Raw genomic sequence first — 25,723 nt, forward strand, 5'->3', positions numbered from 1 at the left:
ACCCCATGCATGACTTATCCACAACCTTCTAGAATTCCTCCACAATCTTCTACATTTTCCACAACCTTCTACAACTTCCAAAATTTTCTACAATATTCATAATTTTTTAGAATTCTACCCACACCTTGATAAATGGAATGACAATCATTTTTTTTTAATTTTTTTATTATGCCACCTATGCACCTCGAAAATAAAAATTTCTCATTTTCTTTTTTTTAAAAATTATTTGTCCTCTAATTTTCGTCACTTTCTCTCTCCTCTAGAATTTAATTTAATTTAATTTATTTTTTGCGTGCATCAAAATCAAATTGGAGGTGGTGTCCAAAAGATTGACTGTAGGTAATGGTCTGAGAAGGAGTGGGAGAGGCAAAGGCAGAGGAATGGATGGGCAAGCAGGTTCTACTGTGTTTACAGGTGCGCCATATTCAATGTTTTCGATTTTGTAAGAAACACCGTGAGCTGCATAAGTTTTAGCTTGATCTTTGATATCATTTAAAAACAATTATGCCTGCACCAAACTTCTCCCAGTTTCAGAAACCGTGAATACTTTGTGAAAATGGCTACGGCTTGAAGATTCATATGCGTTGTGTCCAATCATCTTACATTCTCTTTGAATGTAGGAATTTATCACAAATCAAACAGGCTATGGCTTGGCAAGTATTCAAAGAAACGAATGCTAATGGTCTACTCCACTTCTACGCCTTTTTGTTGAGTTTGAGGAATGGTCATGGGTTTTACAAGGTGGGTTTGATGATATTTCAAAGAACTGAACACTACAGTACGCAATATGACGTGGTTAGTTATAATAACACAGATTTACCAGTGGTAGGAAGTAGGGAAAATGCGATGGAGGAGGGAGATTGTGGTACAGATAAATTGAAAAATAGACTCTGTGAACCTTGGCCAGATCTCTCAACTTACGATACAAAAGTTAATGAGCTTTACAAGCAAAAGAAAATGGAGGTAGGGCATGTCGTGGATGAAATGAAAACAAGAGACACGTTTCCGAATTCCAATATCTACTCAACAATGATAATTAGATATGTCAAGTTAGGGGAACTGGGTGATGCATTTCTATTGTTCTGTGAGATGGTGAAGCAAGGTATCAGACCACCTGTTTCTGTTTACAGTACTTTGATTGATGGATATTGCAGAGAAGGTAAAATCGAAGATGCTCTTAATATGTGCAATAAAATGATTGAAAATGGTCTTGCATCTGATATACTGACTTGTAATGCACTGATACTTGGATTTTGTAAAAACAGGGAGATGAAGAAAACCAAGAAGATTCTTTGTCAAATGTGGAAAAATGGTTTGATTACACGTGAGAGGTATCTAAATTGTTGCCCAAAATTGATTGACGACTATTATAAGGAAGTTAAACTACAAGAGGTGTGTAAATCTTGTACAGATATGAATGAAAAAAATCTCACAGTTGATACAGCTCCAGATGATGTACTTATTGGAAGTTTTTGTAAGAAAGGGTTGCTGCTTGATGCAAACATTCTTCTAAACAAGGTACTTGAAACAGGCCAATACCCAAGCGCCAGTTCCTATGAGATGCTTATTGCTGGATACTTAAAGGTAGGGAGCATGGAACAGGTATTTAAGTTGAGCTCTGCAATGCTTGGCTTGGGATATATTCCTAACCTTCTTCTGGCTACTGCATTGTTTTGTGGACTATGCAAGAGATGCAAAATGGATGACGCCAACCACTTGTTGAATTTAATGGTTGAAAAAGGTTTTCATCCTGATGATGTCATTTATAACTTAATGATTCTAGAGAATTGCAAGGTATGTAACTTGCAGGAAGCTTTAAAATGGAATGACCATATGTTAGAAAAAGGGATTTTGCCTTGCAAAGATACTCTTAATATTCTCATCATAGAACTGTGTATAAATCATTCCTTGAGAGAAGCAACCAAGCTATTAAATACTATGCTAGAAATAAATCTTGTCCCCGATGATAGAACAGTCAGGTCACTTCTTGACATGTATACCAAGGAAGGAAATTTACAAGAAGCTTTTAAGCTTTATGATAAATGGATAAGCAAAGAAGGAATGCAGTATACTATGACTGGTCATATACCCAATTCTTGTGTGAAAAACAACTCTGCTCAGGAGATTAAGAAACCTTTAGAGAGGATGCCAGATAATGATTCAGGGCTTCGTATCTCAACTTACAGCTGGCTGAATGATGAAAACCATGGAAACAGTAGCAAAAAGGAGGCACTCAATCTGCAGAAGGAACTGATGGAAAGGGGGATTTTATAAATGTGTGACAAAAGCAATAAAAATTGGGTCTGAGGTTCCGGATGATAAGGTCCTAGTTTGTTATATGTGTGCCACTGAAGAGGAGTTCAGATTGGAGGTTTGAGGAATCCAGTGAGATATGGTTGTCATGTACCAGCAAAGACATAACTCAGTAATTTAACAGTTCAGAATTAGCTACTGCAGAGTCAATGCTTGAATGCAAGAAATGCTAATTTGAATCAAGTTTTTATACTTTTTTCCAGTGCACCTCAAGCAATAAAAAATGAAATGAAGCTAACTAATGGTCTTAATCTGTCTCTTTTCCCTGGTGTTTTAGATGCTAAACATAGCCTGTTCAGAATAGAGGTAACACATTCAAACGTTCATTAATTCTAGAGGACTTGCAAAGGCTTTTCAATTTTCTTCTCTTATATATGTCTCATGTACTAATTGTGACCTGGGTGAAGGTGCCTTCTGTGGAGATTCAAGCTCTTAATTCCTTTTTATTCCACCATGCACGCTGCATCAGAACCATTATGAAGATAGTTGTGACATGTGATTATTTTGGAGGTTTAAATGTAATGCATGTTAGTTGATCTAGATATTTAGTAGTCATTACAACAAAATACTAGATATACGTGATCCCACATTACTACAATCTAGAATGTAAGCAACTGGCTAGGTACACTATATGACATCATAGCAAAGGGAGGTGGCCTACGTACACATTGCATAGATCTGTATTTAGTATTTAGTTTTACATGGATCTGATACATATAAGAAGTATCCAAGAGAGTGGAGGTACCAATCCTTACGTTTTTCTAATATAGCCAAAGAAATAATATCGTACAACAGTTTAAAAATTTGTAATTTACCAGAACATATTTGATTAATTCCTAGCCCTCACAGTAAAAAATATTCTTCTATCAAGACCTGCATAACAGGATATCATTGTTTTATAAAGCAAAAGTAAAGCATTTACGTATTTGCAAATTTTTATATCGTAGCTTGCAAACTCTGCAAGTATGCTCTGAGTTGCCAAGTACTTTATTTTTTTGCTGGGCAAGTTTTTAGACATATACCCTCACATTTTTATAGACACCAAAAAATGAGGTAAAATGTCGATGCAGGTAAAATATTGGTAAAAATTCATTTTTCACATGTTCTCATGACCCCTTCTGAATCACACCATATATAAGGGCATTGAATATAAACAACAATAACAAATTGATATCTGATAAAGAAGTCTAATACAGCGAGCAGATAACAACTAGGAAGGAAACAAAAATTATAAGAACAGTGCTTATCATTACTAATTGGTGCAAATCAATTCATGTAATAAAAGACAGTGAATGGAATCTAGCAGAGATGTGATTACCTATGCTAATAATACAGAAAGCATCATTAGAAGGAATAATCTGCAAAAGTAGCATCTCATCTAATTAGCAATTAGTAACGAATAGTGGTTGACTTAACGAAAGGCACCCCTTGCAAAGTGAACGGCGTGTCCTTAGCATTGAAAGATATAAGAAAGGAAACCAATGCATTGAAAAAGAGGGCATCGAAGAAAAGGAAAAAATAATGATCAGAAGATTGAACATCAGGCAAGACAATCACATCAAGAAGAAGGAACCAGGAAAAACATTAGCTATTGCATACATTGATCAAGAAAGAAGTTTTGAACAGAAAAAGATAAGGCAACAATCCATATCTATAACATGGGGGAAATGTAATCAGAAATAAGCACTATTTAATATTATCTACAGGCAAGAACAGGAAGTGTTAGTAGCACTAAGACAAAAAGCTCACTGATCATAATGTAGAAGCATTCAGAGAATCAATCCATAAAAACACATTTCCAGATATCAGTCTCGATCATCAGGAATGAATCCAATATATTTTCAGATATTTGTATCATCAGAAGCAATTAGCAGACACATCTTCGAAGATATAACCATCATACAGAATCTGCAGAAATATACATGTTGGATCAGGAGATAGCAACCTTTAAACATTTATCACTGCCAAGGCAGATCGAACTATCAGCATAGCATCGAGTACCAGCAGATCAGATCGGACAAGAGCATATAGTCCATCAATAGATAGCAATTGAGGAATTGCAATCTAACCATACACTCAGCGTCTTGGTATAAATTACACTTACATCATATTTGTCAATTCTATAAACACATATGTGCATCTTTATGCAAGATTAGCGCTTGAATGTATACCTCTATGATAGAGAATAGATATACATACTATCTAAAATCCACCTTTAGAGAGAGAGGGCCTGAGGTGTAAGTGAATGGTGGTGAGAGAGCTCGTAAGTAGGCCATCCTAGAAGGACCATTGCTAGGACAAAGAAGGCACTTAGGCTGGGGTTAGATGCCAACTTCCTTAAAAATAGAGTTGTCCCTGCTAAGATTTTTTAGGAAAATTTTAAGGTGAGCATTGCTATGAATTTTGTAGTGTGCTTCAGCTTAAAAATTTCAGCTCCTAAATTAAATGGTTTTGGTGAGAATGAAGTGTGCAATTTTTGACGTGTGGCTGAAAGTTTTCCTAAGCTAGTAGAACAATTTACAGCCCCACCCCATTTTCATCTGTTCAAACTTAGAGGCCTAAAAAAATTGGAGCTCCTATTTTGAAGGAAAAGATTCTAATTAATCCTGTAGCTCTCCAAAAAAAATCCTATGGGACCTCCTAGACCTAAAACATAGACCTGTAGTCCATGAAACCCCCTCGTTACAGAGTCAAGTGACCCCTTACAACCTTCGCCCACCTCAAACGATGGCAACTGACTATAGGGAGATCAGACGTGGTTGGTGAAAGTAGGTAAAAGCTTTCAAGCGAGAGGGGTGTGGTAGACATCCACTCTTACACTTGGTGTAGAAATGTTTTTGAGCAGATCCATCATGTCTCTTTTCCTAATGTGTTAATATTGAATGAATATGATATGTCTTGACTAATACTAATGATTAACTATATATAGTCTCAGTTATTGGATTCATACCTCTTGCTTATACATCTAAATTCAGTTTTGTTCAAGGACGGATTTGGAGGGGGGATGCACTTTGATGCTCTTTAGACGTGCATCCGCACCCTATTGATGCATCCGGATGCACAATCAAGCACATCTGTGTGCATCAACATGGTGGATGTACTTCTTGGGCGCACCTGAGCACATCTGAACAACATCCAGTAGATGATTTTTTTATAATCCTTTTGATGATTGATGACTCGTGAACTACATTTTGTTATTGTAATGATTTTTTGAATCTCATTGGAGTTGTGAACATAAACATATATGATATGGGTTATTTCAATATTTGTGAACTATTAATTGACATTTAATATTTATCGTTGGCATTTGGCATTGATCAATGATGAGGTATTGTACTATCAAATGATTTATTCTATATATTTCTTTAATTGCTTTTGTATATATGCATTTTTCATGTATCCACGTACCGGGTTCTCGTAGCCATGTCCGCATCTCGATTCGAACCAATACCTTATATGTGTGTGTGCACACACGTGCATGTTGGTGTGCATGTGTGTGTGTTTACTTTGCATGTCTTTCAAGTTATGATTGTCGGATTCAAATCCAAGATCACAATACTAAAAGGATTATTGACTTTGTAAGATGTAACCCTAACCCTTATTTGTTGCACTTGTGATTGCAGAGCAAATTAAGAAGGGGGCATCACACATGTTTTTAGTATAAAATCATGCATTTTCTCTTTTGAGTTGTCAACTTTGAATTTGATACATTTTTTAATTGAATCTTTCCAAATAAAAATGTCTTGTTAAGAGATTTTAATTTTATAGTACTTGCTAAGTTTCCGAGTTGAAAAATTTGGGTTTACTGAGGACTCTTTGAGTCCGAGTCAATAAACTATGGTTTATAAACATTGAATTGATGATTAGAAAAACAATTTGGGTGAAGGGCTCTAAATTTCATTGCAATGGATGCAAGTTTCACCAGAACAAACTAAACAGTTTTTTATCATATAATGTAACATGTTTTAATTATTGTATGCATGCAAAATATGAAGCGTTTCTGTATCTGAGTGCTCTTTTATTTCCTTTGTTTCTTTCTCTTTTGTGCTCGTTAATGTCGGAATGCCTTATATTGATTATGAAACACTAACAAAAGTGACAAGATTATATTTGCACTGAGAGAAGCCAACCAGGTGAGTTGATGTAGGATTACCTCTTTCATAAATATTAAGTCTTATAAAATCTCGCTTGTGAAGCTTATGTTGTATTTTCTCTTCAACAAATGTTGTCCATGTTGTTTAGCTTAAGATTTTGATTCAAAGGTTTTCATCTATATTGGCTTAATTTTTCATGAAAATTGCAGGAGTTTGTTGCATTAAAGGATCAACCGAGATCATAAAAGTGGCTCTATTAGTAGAAGTCAGGTTAGAGAAAATCCTTGTATTGAAGTTCTCTCATCTATTTGCAGTTAAGAGTTACTTTGTTATCTAAAATCCCCTACAAAAATATCTAAAATAACAAGATCCAGATTTCTTAGTTTATCTCTCAATTTGTTTTAAAAAGTACTGAAGTAGATGAAGGAAAGAAACTATTTCCATGCACAGACATGATAAGACCTACTTGTATCCGTCAATCTGCCCATAGGGAAAAATTATGCCCCTAAAGCCCTTGTGCAATTTTATCTTAACTCATAAGATTGTATGGGATTTTGTCTAGCTAATTACTCAATATTTGTTTAGAGCAAATGTGGTGCAGGAAAATTTTCAACATATATCTTGCAGAATCATTAATTTCTTTTTCTTGAGCCACTTTTTTATGAGAATTTGATGATCATTTTTTGTTTATCAAGCATAGGGAAAGATGATAAAATTTTGGCAGCTAGAAGAGCAAATAAAACGTAAAATTCAACATGTTTAATTCCTGCATCATAATTTCTGTATGTGTTGGGCAAAAGTGAATTTTCAAATTATAAATGAAATTTCTATGTGGAGCATGTGCTTGATTGATTTCTTTCTTTTTGTTGTTTGTCACTGCTTTTTTGGGTTATGAAATGGGGATTAGTGGCACATTTATAGAATCTATGCAGGTAAAATATAATCTGTTTTGATGCCAGATTTCTGATTATTATTATTTTTGGCATTTCTTTTCATTTTTCCCTCTGTTAATTTTAGGCATGCTCTACCAAACATTTTAACCTTTTGATCTCCAAGAGATGGCACCTCTGATCTTTACATGCATTTATTTTGCAGCTTTTGCATGGCCATGGGGGCCCCTTGGATGGTTGTTTCCAAGTGAAAATTTTCCCCTGCAATTATGACTGAAAGGGTAGAGCAATAATGTATGTGTCAACTCCTCCTTACCTTCATCATTGCCCAAGCCTTTATTGCCATGCTCTTCCATTTGAAGTTTTGATCTCTCATTTTTTATTTTCTGGTAAGTTCTGATCATAAGCATTTTCATCTACACATTCCTGCCAGAGACCAAGGGTGTACTGATTGAAGAGATGAGCCTTGTCTTGAAGTCACATTGGGCAAACGAGTTGCAATGACTTTGTTTTTCCTGCAACATGTGCCCTGCCTATTTCTATACTAGATATTGTATTAGTTAATTAAACATGTTTTGGGTTCTCCACAAGATGTAGCCCTCCTTGTCTTATTCATCCTCTTTTTAGATTATTGGTAAAGAAGCTCAAATTCATGCAAATCATTTATTCTAATTTAAACATGCTTAAGTTATTGGAAAAAAAATGTTTATGATTTTTAATTTCGTTAATATCTGCAGCCTGCTTGATAGATTGTTTGTAAGCTTGTATTCATTGGAGTCATTTCTAAATTGCCATTTGGGCTTGGGGACAGACTTGGGTTTGAGAATCGGATCCATGGATTCGTGGAAAAACAATTCCCAATATGATTCGTGAGGATTCGTGTGTGTGTGTGTGTGTGTGTATATACATGCACTATGCATTCAAAAAAATAAGAATATGCATAATTGTAAAACTAAGTCATTCAATACTATGAATCTATGATGTTTGACCATTGATCAAGGGTTTCCAGCAAAAATATAATTATAAAAAAACATTTTTAAACTTGTTTTGGCCCCACATTACTTTTTTGGCCAATGGGTCTGCAGGGTTCTGGACGGATCCACGCCATATTCTTCCGGGTCCACTGCTATTCACGGCTGGTCCGTGCCGGATCCGCACAGAGTCCGTATATGACCCTGCAGAATCCGGACAGATCCACAGGGTCATATACGGACCCTGCGTGGACTTGGGACAATCAGGGCCACAAATCCAAACCTGGGACGGACCCAAATCCAGTCCACAAATCCAGTAACGCAGGTCATTTTTTTTATATAATTAAAGTTCTTTCACCGGCAGAGAAAAAATTTGCATTTGAGAACTCCCTTGCTGAGGAAACTGATTTCATTAAGTCTCTCCAGTTCTATTTTTCTGCTATTTTACTTCTATAGATTTTAATTTTGATTCAAGCTTCAATCGTTTTATTGTCCCTCTGAGGAGTTCTTTTTTCAATTCCAAGAGCTTTTGTTGCCACGAAAGCAAACACCTACTGCTGCATATCAAAGACCTTAAGTAATTAATCACATGCATATTAAATGTCTCAAGAGGAGAGTCTGGTGTACCTCAAGAGATTATTAATGTCTAACCTGAGAAAGTACAAAATGTATTGGAGGAGTACTCTGAACCTATCAAAGCATTCACATGGAAAAAAGCCTATATGAAGTTGTTGCATCATTTCTTTAGATTTGCATTTTGGGTGACAAAGTGGTTCCCCATGCCCAAGGCAATCATGTCATCTCTGAGCGAGATGACCTACTCTGGATGTGAAAACAAGGAGCTAGTCACAATCTTTGGCATGCTAGCTGTGCCTATATTGGGATTTTGAAGGAAATTGCAATTGAATTATCAATCAATGTTTGGGTTATTTCCCAAAATTAACAACTTCTTGTCACGGGAATGATTGAGATACTGTTTAATCATTTATTTGTTGTTGTAGGACTAATTGATATGCCTTCCAAGTAAATGATATCTATATTTTAGATTATTGATATCATGTCACTGATGACAGGAAAGGAAACTTCCATGGCATCTTATGATTGGAGCCTTTTTTGCGTTGATCAAAACTACCTGGGTCATGTTATCTGTACTGGTCACCTATCTTTCTTCCATACTTTGTGATTGGTAGTAGGGATCTTGAGGACATTCTGGTCTGCAAACATTTAGTATAAGAGTCAATCCAAGGCATTAAGAGCAGAAAGTGACCTGTGAGTAAATTTGAGTTAAAAAGTAGGGCAACTATAGGAAAATGCTGGGGGTCTCAGAAGCTGGTTTAGAAGGAGAATTAATGATTATTAGTGAAAATATACTGGTGGAGTAATGCAAAGATTTGGTGGTGTTTTTGAATCGCCAATTTTTGTGAGATGGTAAGGGATTTTAAATGTTAATAGGTTCCTAGAAAGTAGTACTGCACCTCTTCTTCACTGTTTGTGTGGAGTTAAGCAAACGATTCTCACTATCTGCAGTGTGCACTTAATATTGGATATATCTGAGAGCTATACTTTATTTAACTAGAAAATCTTTCCGTATCCTAGTTCTTGACTGCAGTAGCTGGATGATTTTGAGGGTGTAGATTATCTTCTTCTTTAATAGAATAAATTTGTGAGATTTTTATCTTTAGAGAAGTTCAGACATGAAGTACGCTTCTTTGTCTAACAGATCTTACAAAATGCAAACTCTTTTCCCTTTTGGTTCTTGAGATGCTTTGGAGTTAATCAGGATGATTTTAGGACAACTATTAGAACTTGTGATAGCAATATGAAGAATTGAAGTAATGTCCATCGTCTTGCTCAGTACCAATATGTTTTAACTTGTTAGGGATGCATTTCTCCATTCTCTGATTACGTTATTAAGACATGAGGTATGCACTTTCTGGGATTAAATTAATGGTAAATAAAATTCTGGTCACTTTTTTGACACCCATCTAAAATTTGTTAGGAAATGTTTTTTGGATCTATCACATTGTTTAGAGTTCCTTGCCAATGTCTTGGTTGCAACATTTAGAGGTTGTCAACAAATAATAAATGATTTTCTAAACAATTCGTCCCTGTTTGCTGTTTCTCATATTCAGTCTCTGGTACGTTGGTGCTGGAATGAATATTGCTTTGTCTTTTCGTTATTTTGTCTGCTATAAATTTGCATGGACTTTGCTTACCGTGTGATGCTAAGTACTTTCCTTCAATTTTTTGGAATTTATACAAGAGCAAATTGCATATAGGTAATATAAACCGTGGTATTGAATATATAATTGCAATTGAAGAACAATATGATGCAGCTGCCATTTCCACTTAAATATGATGGTAAGTAAAGGTTTTTCAAAGAAACTAAGTTGCACACTGTTAATAAATTTTCATGAGCAGTGATGGCTGCAGTTAAATTTTGACAGTGTGACATAGATATAAATGGCTGATCATTAGGTGTAATGATTTCAACTTTGACTCTTGTTTGGTAAGACTTTCCATGGGGCAGACTAAACCTTTTTTTTGAACATAAAATGTGCCACCTTTAAATCAAAAGCGATAATTCCAACTACATTCTCATGACCAATGTTCTGTGCAATGCTTCTCAAACATGACTGTTAATAAGGAAACAGCGATCAATAAACTATTACATAACAAGAATCAGTATATTATACATTATACAATATATTAGAGCTTTAGAAAAAACAAACTAGCAATTGTAGCCTAATCCCAAATTTCGAAGTTACATTATTAATGTAATCATTGAGACGTTTTAAAATGATTTCAGTGAACATTTTTGAGGCAATACAAGAAGGTTGGAACCATCAAGGGATGCAATAGTTTCCCAAGATTCTTACACTCTAACGTGTTTCAATGTTTCTAAATGATCCTTTTTATACTTATAGAAACTTTTGTTGTTTTATTTTGAAAATGACATTGATAAGGTCCATGGAATTGAACCTAACAAGCCATGTTTGATAATAAGGCCAAGATTTGTAGGGTTGTTGAAGCAAAATGCATTCTATACAAAATTATCCTTACTAGTTGCTATGTTCTTGTCAAATTTGGGCACCAAAGTTTCTTTACCTCTTCATGAGATAAATTGCAATTCTAAGGAATCAAAATGCTATCAGTGTGTTAGCTTTCCATCGTAAATAGATTAATAAAGCTTCCTTTTATTAAATAATTGATTTCTAAATAACATTATATTCCTACCAATATTTCCTACAAATTAGCAGAGTGATTTTCAAATTGTCTATGAATGGGGTATAAGCACTTTTACTATCGAGGCGGTGGATGCACAAAACCCTATATTAGAGTAATGTTACTAATACTTTTCCTTTCAATGTGCAATGTGTTAGTAGTAACACAGGAGAAGAAGATAGAAGATCCTCTAGAGGAGGTCTATCTCATAGAAGTTGTGTTAAAATTTTTAGACAATGGCGGTCTCAATTTCAGTTTAAACGTTGGCTAGTCTTGACTATTAGAATATAGATTCCATTTTCTAATATAAGTACCATCTAGATGTTTGAATTGGGTGTAATATCCTTTTTGGTAAATTAGAGTCACTTCTTATAAAATGGCATGTAGAGACACCATTCTTGACTAACATTAGTTTTGCTATTGGCCACTACAACTTTGTGAAAAGGAATCAAACCAATGTTGATATTGGACTTAGTGGCATTGAAGACAATCAACTCTACTAATTGTAATACACCACTCCTATAGGGTTTCTTAAAAATATGTATGAATTTGAATGTATTAGTATAACTTTAAAGGTGGCAATATTGAAGGTTTGAGAGTTGTGTTGCCTACTGTTTAAATTCTTAATAATAATAGTTGTATCATGAGGGAGGCATCCTTCTAATAGTAGAAGATACTTTTGTTTTTTCTTTCCATGAGTGGGTTTCATTGAGTTATGGATGGATATTTATTAAGGTTAATATTCCATGTATGTTACTTTACGAAGAATGTCAAATATATATCAAATCCTTTTTAAAATAAAATAAGGGAGATATTTTTTGTTTTGAATATGGGGGGTTTCTTTTATTAAGAATGAATTCTTTAAGAGTCATAATATCTCTACACATTGAAGCCATATTTGTTTGCATAAAAGAATATATTTAATTAAATCTTTTAATTATCTATGTCCCTTTTCACCCCTATTACCTAAGCTTATTCAATTCATTCATTTTTGTGTCTCAAGTCACATAATGAGAGGACATTTATCATGATCTCTTTTTCTCTTCAAGGATTCTTTGTATCATTCACTATTTAGCGAGGTTTGTACAATAATGACAATCTGTGTTTGGGATAAATAACTCTTGACCTATGTAGCTTTGTTTCCTCTCTTTTTGTGACAATTGTCCAATTATATATGACCCTTGAAATTTGTAGTGTTGATGAATAAACTCCAACAATATTAAGAATCCTTGATTACCAATATAAAACAAAGAAAAAAAAAATATTTTGTTTAGATAATCTATTATTCATTTCAATCTAAAAAATTAATGTTAATTTCATGTGGTTCTAAAAATAATATATCCATTGTTTGAAAAAAACTCAGAGATTTTTAAAGATGCATTCCTTAATAGAAAACCAAAATATTAAAACTCTTGCAATTCACACTTATTATATCAATATTATTTGGGATAAATAACAAACCATATAGATAAAATTTAATACATTAAAATATAATTTCTTTTTAATATAATTTTTAAAAATAATATAATTTATTATAGTCAAGATTTTTATGAGTTATTTATAACACACAAATGTGTTGTTATATGGGTGGTTTGTATGCGCACACACACACACACAGGGTTGAGATATATTTTTGGTCTCTTCCATGTTGACACCAAAATACACACACGCACATGCGTGCACACGCACGTGCACACACACGCGCGCGCACACACACACACACAGGGTTGAGATCTATTTTTGGTCTCTTCCATGTTGACCCCAAAATACTATTGTGTTTATCTTATAGACTCATTCTTCTAATGTGCTTGTAGTTCCACTTGGGCGAGGAGACCAATTCAAAATAGTCATATATGATATATATGATTTATGTAGTGTGCATGCTAATCCCAGATCCCTTGTGTTTTTTTCATGTCTTGTGATAATCACCTTGATTTGTTGAACGTGTGGGGGCATTTGACCATGATGGCATGCTTTCTTTTGGGTACATGTATCCTACCTAATAGCAAATTCTCCTAGTAAGGTGGAAACAATCATTTTTACGTGGGGATGTATAATTCACTATATGTTGCAATCCGTGCATACACCATGAGTATGGTTTATACACTATGATGTGTCTGTTACCATTGTTACACCACTTTGTAGTCTCATATGAAATTGGTGCACACAACAACACCCAGTTTATAGTCACATTTTAAGGTCACCTAAAAAAAAAAAAAAAAAAAAAAAAAAAAAAAAAAAAAAAAAATTAAATAAATAAATAAATAAATAAATAAATAAATAAATAAATAAATATATATATATATATATATATATATATATATATATATATATATATATATATATATATATATATACTTTGTGTTTGATGCACACTACAATGCCTAATTTGTAATTATTGTTTCCATATTATCTAGCAAACTAAGGTTTTATTTGTAATCTTTTGCAGGTGGACTAGCATGACACACCTTGTTAGACCTATTTGACTCTCCTTTCTCCAATACGACTCCATGTAAGAAGTGCTTACTATACTTAGAAGTCATGACTCTTCTCATATGACTTGTAGTAAGAAGCCCTTACTAGACCTAAATGTCATATTCTCTTCTTTGTTCTCGCTTACTTCGTGTGTGTAACCAATGCTTATAATGGTGTTATCTTGTCTCTTTAATGTCTTAATGATTTTTAAAAAAATGTTATCCAATACTTTATTGATAGTATGAGTGTAAGGATGCTCTTGTTAAAGTGGGGGTTAAACGTAATGTCATATATTTTATCCATATATAATTTTACACTCATTTGGGCTCTCTTTGGGGTTTTTTTCTCCATGCATCTACTAGATGTTTGATTGTACTTATTCCATGGCCAAATTTGGAAGCCTAGAGCAATCCCAAGAATACTAATGAAAATTCAAGATAAAATAATAGGATTTTGGCACTAGCATTTGGTCATTTTAGGTCCAAAATGAGGTTGCAATCAAAGTGGACTTAACCATGGAGGAAAATCTATAGTAAGAGTGTTTGAGTTGTAATAGTGTTGGGATAGGTGACCTCCTAGGAAGTCATGGCACTTCACCTCCATGAGCATCACCTAGATGCAATGCATGTTAGGTGCTCTATTCATTCTTATGGGAGATGGGTTCTTGTGAAACACTACTCATGAAATACAAGTCAATGAGTTTGATTCCAAAACTACACATTTGAATCCTAATAACAATGTCAGAGTTATAAGTTTTTTCAGAGGGAAAGTTCTCATAATGTTAGCTTAAAATTTTTAGCATGTTTCATGAGGTTTGAGTATAGAGACAAGCCTCACTCCCTCATTTGTATATCTCTTCTACAAGTGAGAACTCTTATCATTTAATTCTAACCTGTCAAGAAATCAAGCATCTTAAAGGAAGTGAAGAAGAGACGAAGCATTCCAGAGTTCAAGTTAACATCCATGATCAACTTTATTTGTTTCCTCTATGAGTGAAGACATGCATGAACTCCTACTAACAACCTTGACTTTTCATGAACCTTCAAGGCAAGAAAATCATATAAAAGGTATAATTTGTTAATTAAACATTTCCTTAATTTTTTTATCCTCTGGCTTATCAAGGACACATTCTCTTTCTAAATATCATTGTTGTACTCGAGGATAAATCCTAATTAGGTTTTGACTTAGGTAAGCCCCTATACAATCAAACCATTTTATCTTTGTTTTGTGTAGTTTCTATATCCAAAAAAAAAGGATTTTAGAAGCACCAAGAGAAGGTTGAGATGAATAGTTCCAAACTTTGAACAAGCAAAGCCCCCTCGTTACTATCAATTTTCTTATTTGATTGATGTTATTTCAAAAAAACAATTTAAGAGGATGAACTATTGAGTATGTTATTTCAAAATGTTCTCATGAATTTTTCATTAGACACCTTCATGTCATTGACACTTATTCACACATACAAACATTTTTCAGGTTCACATTGCAAAGACAATTCCTTCTTGAATCCCAAGATCAATCTTCAAAAAATTTATACATATATTCATAGCTAATATTTATGCTAATTTTGGTCAATTTCCTAGCATTCTTCCTTCTTACATATTTTTTAGTCAATATCATAATAAATCATATAAAACCATCATAAGAGGATAACCAATCAAAGTGCCTAGCTCTTATAAAGATTAAAGCTTGACTTAATTGATTAATTCCACAACATGATTGTATGATATTTGTAGTGGTTCTGAGTTGGCATGTTTAGACTAGTAAGTAATCCTTATTTCCCATCCATTATAGGAATTTACGTATGGACTCCATTACACATGCTTGAAATGCCTCAATACTGACATGACATATATTGGCATAATAATGTAGTCAAGGGCACTAACTAATCATTAATCCTATTTCATCCGAACTAGTTAAAGGCTTGTCTCATCCTACATTGTTGTATGTTTATAAGGTCCCAAAATAATATCTATGTTGTGCGTATGTAACTAAGGAAATATGTATTGTAGTGTGTTCGCTAGGATTACTGAAAAAACTAGAAATGTTACCCCTATGTCTTCTCATACATTGGAACAAAGACCATCCATTAGGCTCAAGTGAAGGGGACTCAAGAATAATAAGTACAAGGATTCCTTTTTATTATGGATATTAACTATGCAAATTGAAATATAAATGCAAGGTCTTAGATGATAATGTAAGGAAAGATGAAATGATAAGTTGCTAGGTAGATGGAAAATTGTAAATGCAATTTCTAAAACTAGATATGGGAAGCCAAAATAGTGATTGACCTATGATCTGAATTTCAATTTGAAAAGGTAGGTGAGGGGTGACCAAGAGGGTCAGAGGTGACCAGAAGGTCAAGGGAGAGTCTAGTCACCTTTGATTCAACAAATTCTAACAAAAGTATTAACGAACTATAACACTTTTTCATACATGTCTATAACCTCTTCAGTAACTATGCCACCTATCACCACCACATAGAAAATAAGAAAATGGATGTGGAAATGCATTTTCCTATGAAACATTGATTTTAGAACTAACCATGAAATTGAATTGAGAAAAAAATTAGAAAGTGTGTTGATATCAAGAAAAGGCTAGATTTAAGAACATGATGTCTTGTACCTTAATGGTGCAATTTCTGCTTGAAATGAGATCACAAGAGTTGATGCAATACATCAAAAATTTATGTTTGCATGATGGTACTTTGATGCAGGAGCATCCAGAGGTATAAGGGCAATCCTGTGTCAACCAAAAAAATGTACTTAGACTTAGTTTCAGTTTCATGTGTTTTCATTTTTGGATACCCATTTTGGTCAAATAAAGGTTCCAACTCTCGCAGTTCCACTATCAGTGTTCTAGGATAGAATATTTGAACACCTTGGGATACGTATAAATGCTGGAAAAATAGGAGTATGTAATTGAGCCATCTATTTGGTGAACTAGAAGGTGTAAATTGGTCAGAAGATTGTAATTGTAATTTAGAGCATTCCAGAAAAAGAATCAGGTCGAAAGGCCCCACTTGAAGTTTCAGATTTACTCGCACCAAAGAAGGATGGAGAGTGGAGGATGTGTACAGATTCTCGAGCTATAAATAGGATAACCATCAAGTATCGGTTTCTTTTGCCAAGAATGGATGATCTTATGGACTGCTTGAGTGGAGCCCAGTACTTCACAAAGATAGATCTCAAGAGTGGCTATCATCAGATACGGATTCGAGAAGGAGATGAGTGGAAAATAGCCTTCAAGACCAAGGAGGGTCTTTATGAGTGGTTAGTCATGCCCTTTGGATTGACGAACGCCCCAAGCACCTTCATGCGGCTTATGAATGAGGTACTTAAGAAGTTCTTGGGAAAATTTGTTATTGTCTATTTGGATGATATTCTAATTTTCAGCAAGACTTTGGAAGAACATTTATTGCATATTCGTAGTGTCCTTGAAAGGTTAAGGGAAGAGAAACTTTTAATTAATCTGAAGAAGTGTATCTTTGCAAAAAGGGAATTAGTCTACTTGGGGTTTGTTATATCACTTAAAGGTCTCAAAATGGATCCAGAGAAGGTAAAAGCCATCTTGGAATGGCCTACTCTAAGGTTTGCTACTGAGGTAAGATCATTTCATGGTCTGGTTAGTTTTTACAGGAAGTTCATTAAGAATTTCAGTGGCATATGTGCACCCCTGACTGACGCAATAAGAGGGGATAGAAAAGAGTTCAAATGGACTGCGACAGCTATGAGAAGTTTTGAATTGCTGAAGAAGAAGGTGACAAAACAACCTGTATTGGTACTTCCAGATTTTAGAAAGGTGTTCCAGGTGGATTGTGATGCTAGTGGGAGTGCTATTGGGGCTGTATTAAGCCAAGAAGGTAAGCCTATTGCATATTTTAGTGAAAAATTGAATAATGCGAAAAGGAAGTATTCTGTTTATGATCAAGAGTTCTATGCAATAGTTCAGGCCTTAAAAAAATGGAGACATTATTTATTGCCAAAGGAATTTGTTTTGTATACTGATCATCAGGCATTACAGTACTTAAATAGCCAACGTAAATTGAATCAGAGGCATATGAAGTGGGTAGAGTTCTTGCAGAGCTATACATTTGTGTTGAAGCATAGAAGTGGAAAATCTAACAGGGTTGTAGATGCACTAAGTAGGAGACAGTTGTTGCTTACAATAATGCAGGTTGAAGTAGTTGGGTTTGATGAACTCAAGAATATGTGCCCCGAGGATCCTGGTTTTGCTGAAGTGTGGAAAGCTTGTAAGGAGCTTGTTGCTGTAGATAGAACTAAGTGGTTAGACTATCTGATTCAGGATGGTATGTTATTCAAGGGCAGTCAATTATGCATTCCAAGGAGTTCAATGAGAGAAAATCTGATTAAGGAGAAACACAGTGGAGGGATGGCAGGACATTTTGGTCAAGATAAGACAATTGCCATTCTTAGAGAACATTATTTTTGGCCTCAAATTTCACAGGATGTGAAGAAGTTTGTACAGAGTTGTCAGATTTGTCAAGTTGCCAAGGGATTTAGTCACAATATTGGACTATATCAGCCATTGCCTGTTCCATCAAAGCCATGGGAGGACTTAAGTATGGATTTTGTTCTTGGATTACCAACGACACAAAGGGGTAATGACTCAGTATTTGTGGTGGTTGATATGTTCTCCAAAATGGCACATTTCATTCTATGCCACAAAACTCATGATGCTGTCCATATTGCAGACTTATTTTTCAAAGAGGTGGTAAGACTACATGGTCTTCCAAGGAGTATAGTTTCTGACAGAAATACTAAATTTGTAGGGTATTTCTGGAGAACATTGTGGAAGAAGTTGAGAACAGACTTGAAATTCAGTTCCACACATCACCCGTAGACTGACAGCCAAACAGAAGTGGTAAATAGAAGTCTGAGCAATTTGCTGAGATGTTTAGTTGGGGATAAACCCAAGGGGTGGGATTTGATTCTACCACAAGCAGAGTTTTCTTACAATAACTCTATAAATAGGAGTACTGGTAGATCACCATTCCAAATTGTATATGGAAGTAGCCCAAGGACTGCACCAGAGTTGAGGTAGATAGAGCAAGGGGAGAGGACAAGTGCTAAAGCTGAAGAATTTGCTGAACATATCAAGCGTCTACATGAGGAGGTTCAGGCACACATTACCAAGATGAATCAAGAGTATAAAGCTAGGGCTGATCAAAGGAGAAGACATAAGGAATTCCAAGTAGGGGATCTAGTCATGGTACACTTACGAAAAGAAAGATTTCCATCCAGTACTTACAACAAGCTGAAAATGAAGAAATTTGGTCCCTGCAAAATTATGAAGAAACATGACTCAGGAAATGCATATGAGGTGGATTTGCCAGATGGAATTCACATTTCTCCTATTTTCAACATTGCAGACTTAACAGAGTATCATGATGATGGTGCAGATGAGGAGCTGATGTTAGAGCCATGTCCATTTCCTACTTCTAAGAAGGAGGAGATAGAGGAGATTTTGGATAGTCGTGTGGGTAGGAGTACCAGAAATAGGTAGTATGAAGAGTATTTGGTCAAGTGGAAAGGACGGCCGATAGAGGACTCAACTTGGATTTCAGCAGCTGAGGTTTCCCATTTGGGATTTCCTCTACCATTCATAAAGTGATAGGGTCACTTTTCAATTTACCCTGGGTGTTTGATGCAGGAGCATCCAAAGGTATAAGGGCAATCCTGTGTCAACCAAAAAAATGTACTTAGACTTAGTTTCAGTTTCATGTGTTTTCATTTTTAGATACCCATTTGGGTCAAATAAAGGTTCCAACTCTCACAGTTCCACTATCAGTGTTCTAGGATAGAGTATTTGAACACCTTGGGATACATGTAAATGCCGAAAAAATAGGAGTATGTAATTGAGCCATCATTTTGGTGAACTAGAAGGTGTAAATTGGCTAGAAGATTGTAATTGTAATTTAGAGCATTCCAAAAAAAGAATAAGGTCAAAAGGCCCCATGGTTTGAAAGTTATTGCAATTTTTCAATTTTTGGAGACCTCCTAAGAATGCTTCAAAGTCAGGTTAGGGGCATTAAATGACCTCGAACAGGGCCGAAAAATGGGGGAGGAGAAAAGCTCATCCATAGGGCTATAGAGCGCTTCAAGAGCTTTCCGAAAATGTAAACGGTTCGTCAATCAGAGCTATGGTTCAAAAGTTATGCTGCTCAGAAGTTTGGTTATCGTTTTTGAATTCTTCTAATTTTGCGCCCACTTCTAATGTGACTTCTAGAGCCTTCTATTTGGTCGGTGGATGCCAACTAGCACTTTCTAGAATGTATTCCTAATCCTTAACCCGCTAGGGTCTATTTAAGAACATTTTTGGCATTGTAAAAGGCAGTTCGAAGTGGAGTTTGAGAGAAGGTACTGGGAGAAGAATTTATCCCCAGATTTATGATATTGTAAGCCCTTAGGGCATGTTTTGAAGTCTATTTTCTCTGTACTGAATGTATTAGCATTTTCTCACAGTTAATAAAATTTTCCCTTTCCTGTTGTGTCCATTCTGTGCTTGGGTTGTGTCCCCATCATACTTGAAGGATATGATGGGATGAAATGCCTTGAATATTTGAGATATTTGAATGCTTGAACTTGAAAATGTGTGTGTGTGTGTGGATAGCTTGTAATTGAGATGATATGCCAAAATAGGGGAGGTGACCTTTCTTACATACTTTACCTATCTATTTTGGGGCTTAAAATTCAAAGGATGTTAACATGGATATGAGGATGCCCAAACTTTGTGAAAAATCAAGGTGTGATATTGAGATAAATACTAAAGAAAAAAAGGTGATAAAATTGTGCCTATGTATGCAAGTGATCATTTAATGAATGAAATAATCAAAGGGGTACACCTGTAATCAAGGGCCCACATAAAAATTAAATTAAGAGAGGACTCATATTTACTAATTTAATACTCAAATACATAATGAAGTCCTATGATGCATAAAAGAATGAACACACACTAAAATGTGTGTTAAGTAATAATAGAATTGAACACCTTACCCAAGGTATATAATCTACAATGCTACGTTTATTCCCCACTTTAGTAATCTACTAGGTAAGAAATTAATAAGTTCAAGGGATCATGCCCCAAACTAAGTATCTTAACTCATATAACCATGTACAAGGGAGCACAAAACCAAAAAGAAAAAGATAAAGGGAAAGACAAATATATACAAAATAAAAGACACACAAAAAATCGGTTATTTCTAAAAATAAAGGTTTTAAACCAACTAGTTGAAGAGATCTTGATGAACAAGATGTCTTAACTGCTAGCATCATTCTTCAAAAGTTATTGCAAGAGCACAAGTGATCCCATATGAAGATAAAGACAACACAACAAAGATAAGACAAGACTCAATGATCCAACCAACTAGCAAGTGAATTATGCTTAAACAATAAAAACGGTAAGAGACAAAATAAATCATGAACTACACAAGCTATAAAAGTGGGTCATGCTAGGTGATTCAAGAGAGATGAAATATTCTATTGGACAATAATTTGTATTATGCTATTTGATTCATGAAGTAAAAATACAAGGAAGAGTGGGAAGACACATACTAATTAAGTTTTGTTATTCTAGTTTCTAAGAGATAGGGGGATCAATATAAAGATGAAGTTATTGGTCTAGCAAGCTATGCTATTCTAGTCAACCCATGCCAATGATAACTGAGAAAAACAATTATGCAATGAAATCTACCAAAAAGGATTATCGAAGGAAATTCATCATAAGTATATCCCCAAGGAAGTTGGTATTTCCAAAGGAATCCACTATATAATACACAAGGATTGCCCCAAGGAAAACATTGTTAATAAAGAAATCTATTAAAAATAGTGCAAAAGGACTACCCCAAGGAAAGCATAATTTTCAAAGTAATCAACTAAAAAATAGTGCAAAAGGATTGAACCAAGAAAGACATTATTTTTAAAGGAATCTTTTATAAGATGACGCAAAAGGACTATCCCAAGGAAACCACCATTTTCAAAGGAATACATTATATAATATGCAAGGAGGCCACATTTATCTCTCTCCCCCCCTCCCCCAAGTTTGAAACCTGAAGCTATGATGCCATCTTAAGGAAAATAAGAATGAGGATACCAACTTTCAGTGCCTACAAGATTTTCTTGAACCAACAATGTCCATTCAAACTTAGCCAAAGAGGCATAACTCTTTACAAGCCAAGAGAGAGATAGTTGTAAAAGGATATCTTGCAACAAGTGTAAAGTGATTCTTAGGAGGAAGATATATTTTCTCCAACACATCTACCTCTAAGAGGAGTTCCTGAACAAAATTATTGTCATTGTAGTAGAGAGAAGATTTCCACAATCCATAGAATGCTTTCAATGTTTTTGGATTTGATTGTGTTACTATTTTTTGCATCAATGTTTCAGATCACACTTTGTGATCCATCATTAGGATGAAGAAATAGAACATGAATGATGGATGGATCATAGAGTGTGATCCAAAACGTTGATGCAGAAAATAGTAAGACAGTCAAATCCAAAAACATTTAAAGCATATTGCCTTTGACTAAAAGAGGGGAAGGAAAACAATAATTTTCCATTTTCCCCTAGTGAGGATGATACACTTGAAGCCTCCAAGTAAGAGATTTTTTATAATGAACATGCAATTTTAAATAAGCAAAAGGTTGTGATCAAGGATACATATCTCTTGCATAAGAGAAAATCTCTAATTTAACAAACAAGTACATGTAAGAAATGATGTCACATAATAAATAAACATCACTGCACCATAGAAAATGGATCCTTAGAAAGGATAAGATATTGAGAAAAGGAAACCTTGCCTCCAAAGAATAAGGGGAAGACAAATGATAAGATATTATGTACCCTACATGAGAGATCATTTATAAAAAGATATACACTTCCAAGAATTGAAGAGGTTGGAAAGAAGATGCAAATCCCTAAAAAAGAGAAAGATCTTCATGTAGAATAAATAGGTCCATGCAAGGAATGACATTTTGATATAAAAATACATGTCAACAAAGAAATAATGAATCCATTGGAAAAATAGGGAATTGATGAGATAACCCTTGTTCAATTATGAAAAAAAGGAAAAGGGACCTATGATGTTGCCCAAAAAGAAAGATTGAACATGAAAGAAAAACACCACATAAATGAAAGAGTCATCAATAAGGTAGGCCACTAAGATCACATGATACAAAGAGACTTAATAGACAAAATGAATTCTAGTGCATATTTTTAATATCAAGAAAAAATCAAGGTCTATTGTTAAATAACTCAAAATTTTATCTACTAAATCTTGAACAAATTATGAAGATTCAATAGAATCAACAAGAGAATGTGCATTTCTATGATGAAAAAGGCAATCAATTTATCATTATATAATCATTTATTTTTTTGGAAAATAAGATAAAATAAACCTAATTTTTGTATCATAATTAAGTCTCAAAAAGACTATTTTAACCAAGGCCAAACAATAATCTAAAGGCATGTTGTGCTTTGATAGAGTTGGATAAATAGTTTATATAGGAGGTTTTGGTTTTGATAGTTGGCTAAATAGTTTATATAGAAGTAGGTTTTGGTCTTAATAAAGATACATCAATAGGATTTGAGGAAGAAGCAGTTTTGGCTTGAGGTATACATCTTATACTTTTTCTAGTGCACTATTTAAGGGGATCTATAGGAACCTTTACACCTTAGTTGTGAATTCCAAGACCTTGTCCATTATAGCCTTGTTGAAAAGTAATGTCATAGCCTACGTTATAATAAGTCTTTAGTTGCAAGAGGAGAATAATTTCTTCTTGAGGGTTAAAAAAATGTTGTATAAGGGTGGGTAGTGGGAGGTTTTCCATCTTTAGATAAATATTTAATCCTATCATCATTAGTCCCATCATATTGAATTTGGGAAGAAGAAGAAGGCTTATCAAGATCTTCATCCCTAATGTTATTTTAGGAGATAAATTACAAAGGAAATCCATGCATGATCATTATTGAAAATAACTAAGTAAAAATAAGAAGATCTAAGAGAATGAAGAGGATTTAAAGAAGTGTATAAACTAGCATTCCTAGCCTCTTGCACTGAGGTAACTTAAGGAGGATATGATCTATGAGTCTCTAATGTGATTTTATTAGGAGTATGAACTCTATTCTCATTATAAAAATATAACTTAGGAGAGGTACTAATGTTGTTCATATTAATGTCATCTTTAAATTTATCAGTTTCTACAAATATTCTTATAAAATCTAAATGGTCCACACATTTCATTAAGAAAATTATCATATAATCATATGCAACATGAGTACAAGTCTTGATAAATGTAATGGGCACCCTGGAAATGCCCAAGAACTAAACCAATTGTTGAAAGTGATTTTAATGTCTTTGCATAGGTTTCAATCCACATAACATGAGCAAGAAGGAATTTATGCAAATTGAAGATTGAACCGCTGTTGTAATAATATTAGTTCTTAAAATGATAAAATCAAATACATAGTAATGTATTCCAAAGGCCAAACCAATGATGTCTAGAATGTTACAAGAGAGGACGAATGCCCTCTAATGCCAAGACCAAATCTCTAACTCACACCTCCAAGCTTTTATCAAATGCAATTCACAATCATCTGATGATAAACAATGAGGCTTCCACCTCTATTTATACTTTCCCTACACCCTTCTAGAAGGAAATCAAATATTAATTAATTGCAAGTACTAGAAGCTTCCCCTTTCCAATAATTAATGCACTCTTTAGAAACTCCTCCCTTGCAATACAATAATTAATTGTGCTTCTAGAAAATTAAATTACTAGAGGCTTCCCCCTTTCCAATATATAATACACACTCTAGAAGCTTCTCCCTTGTAATAATATAATTAATTAAATAAATTAAATATAAAGTCACCTTTTAATTTAAATTTATTTAATGACTTAATAGGAAATTAATTTAATTTCCTCTTATGCTCCACTTAGCCTTTGGAGAACGTGAAGGCTAAGAACTCCACTTAGTTGCTAAAAAGATGGAGACATTTAGTTCATCCTCCTTGAAATTGGTTGTCCTCAAGCAATCTCAATCCTGTTTGCTGTAGCACTTGCTCACTCTCCCAAGTAGCATCTTCCTCTGGCAGATATCTCCATTTGACTAAATATTTTTTAATCAACCTGTTTCGCAGAGTCCTTTCCCTAGTATCCAGAATAGCCTCAAGAATCAATACAAGCTTTCCCTCCTCATCTAATGGTGGCAATTCTGTAGAAGGCACAACTCTCTGACTGATGGCTTTCTTAAGCCTTGACACATGAAACACATTATGCACTCGACTGCCCTCTGGAAGCTCAATCTTGTAAGCAACCTCGCCCACCTTGCAAATCACTCTATAGGGGCCATAAAACCTAGGCTTCAACTTCTCTGCTTCGCTCTTCTTGAGTGATGACTGTCTGTATGGTTGTAGCCTTAGGCAAACCATATCCCCAACCTTGAAGCTGCGCTCTATCTGGTGCTGGACAAAATATAATTTTTTCTGATTTTGGGCTTGCTGTATATTCTCCTTGAGCACCTTCAAAATATCCTAACTATCCTACAAGAAGTGTTTTTCTTTGGGCACTCTACTATCCCCCAAAACCAGATCCATGAAACTAGGTGCTTCATAATCGTACAGTGCCATGAATGGAGTCATCTTGATGGACATATGATAAGTGGTGTTATAACAATACTCTCCCATATGTATCCATTTGACCCAAGCCCTCTGTTGTGCGATCACATAGCTGCTTAGA

At 34.6% G+C, this 25,723-nt stretch overlaps 1 protein-coding gene across 2 annotated transcripts; it reads left to right on the plus strand.

Moving 5' to 3' along the window:
* The first annotated feature begins 300 nt into the window (after positions 1-300).
* Positions 301-8,016, plus strand: LOC149566689 (uncharacterized). 2 transcript variants are annotated; one of them, XR_016362288.1, is made up of 4 exons: positions 301-414; positions 6,617-6,677; positions 7,503-7,591; positions 7,731-8,016. XR_016362288.1 is itself a non-coding variant. In XM_089820001.1 (2 exons), exon 2 carries the CDS (start codon positions 646-648, stop codon positions 2,272-2,274), a length of 1,629 nt encoding a protein of 542 aa, XP_089676127.1. In that variant the 5' UTR covers positions 313-414; positions 621-645; the 3' UTR covers positions 2,275-2,855. The 2 variants fall into 2 exon arrangements, 1 of the variants encoding a protein (XP_089676127.1); XM_089820001.1 differs by lacking the exons at positions 6,617-6,677; positions 7,503-7,591; positions 7,731-8,016 and adding an exon at positions 621-2,855 and having other exon boundaries at positions 313-414.
* Positions 8,017-25,723: the final 17,707 nt, after the last annotated feature.

Source organism: Cupressus sempervirens, chromosome 3 (assembly GCF_028749045.1).
Source record: "Cupressus sempervirens isolate cs-2001-9-10 chromosome 3, ASM2874904v1, whole genome shotgun sequence".
Lineage (NCBI taxonomy): Eukaryota > Viridiplantae > Streptophyta > Pinopsida > Cupressales > Cupressaceae > Cupressus > Cupressus sempervirens.

Excerpts from the sequence above, each read along its gene's own strand:
- LOC149566689 (XM_089820001.1), top strand. The coding sequence starts at position 646 with ATGGCTTGGCAAGTATTCAAAGAAACGAATGCTAATGGTCTACTCCAC.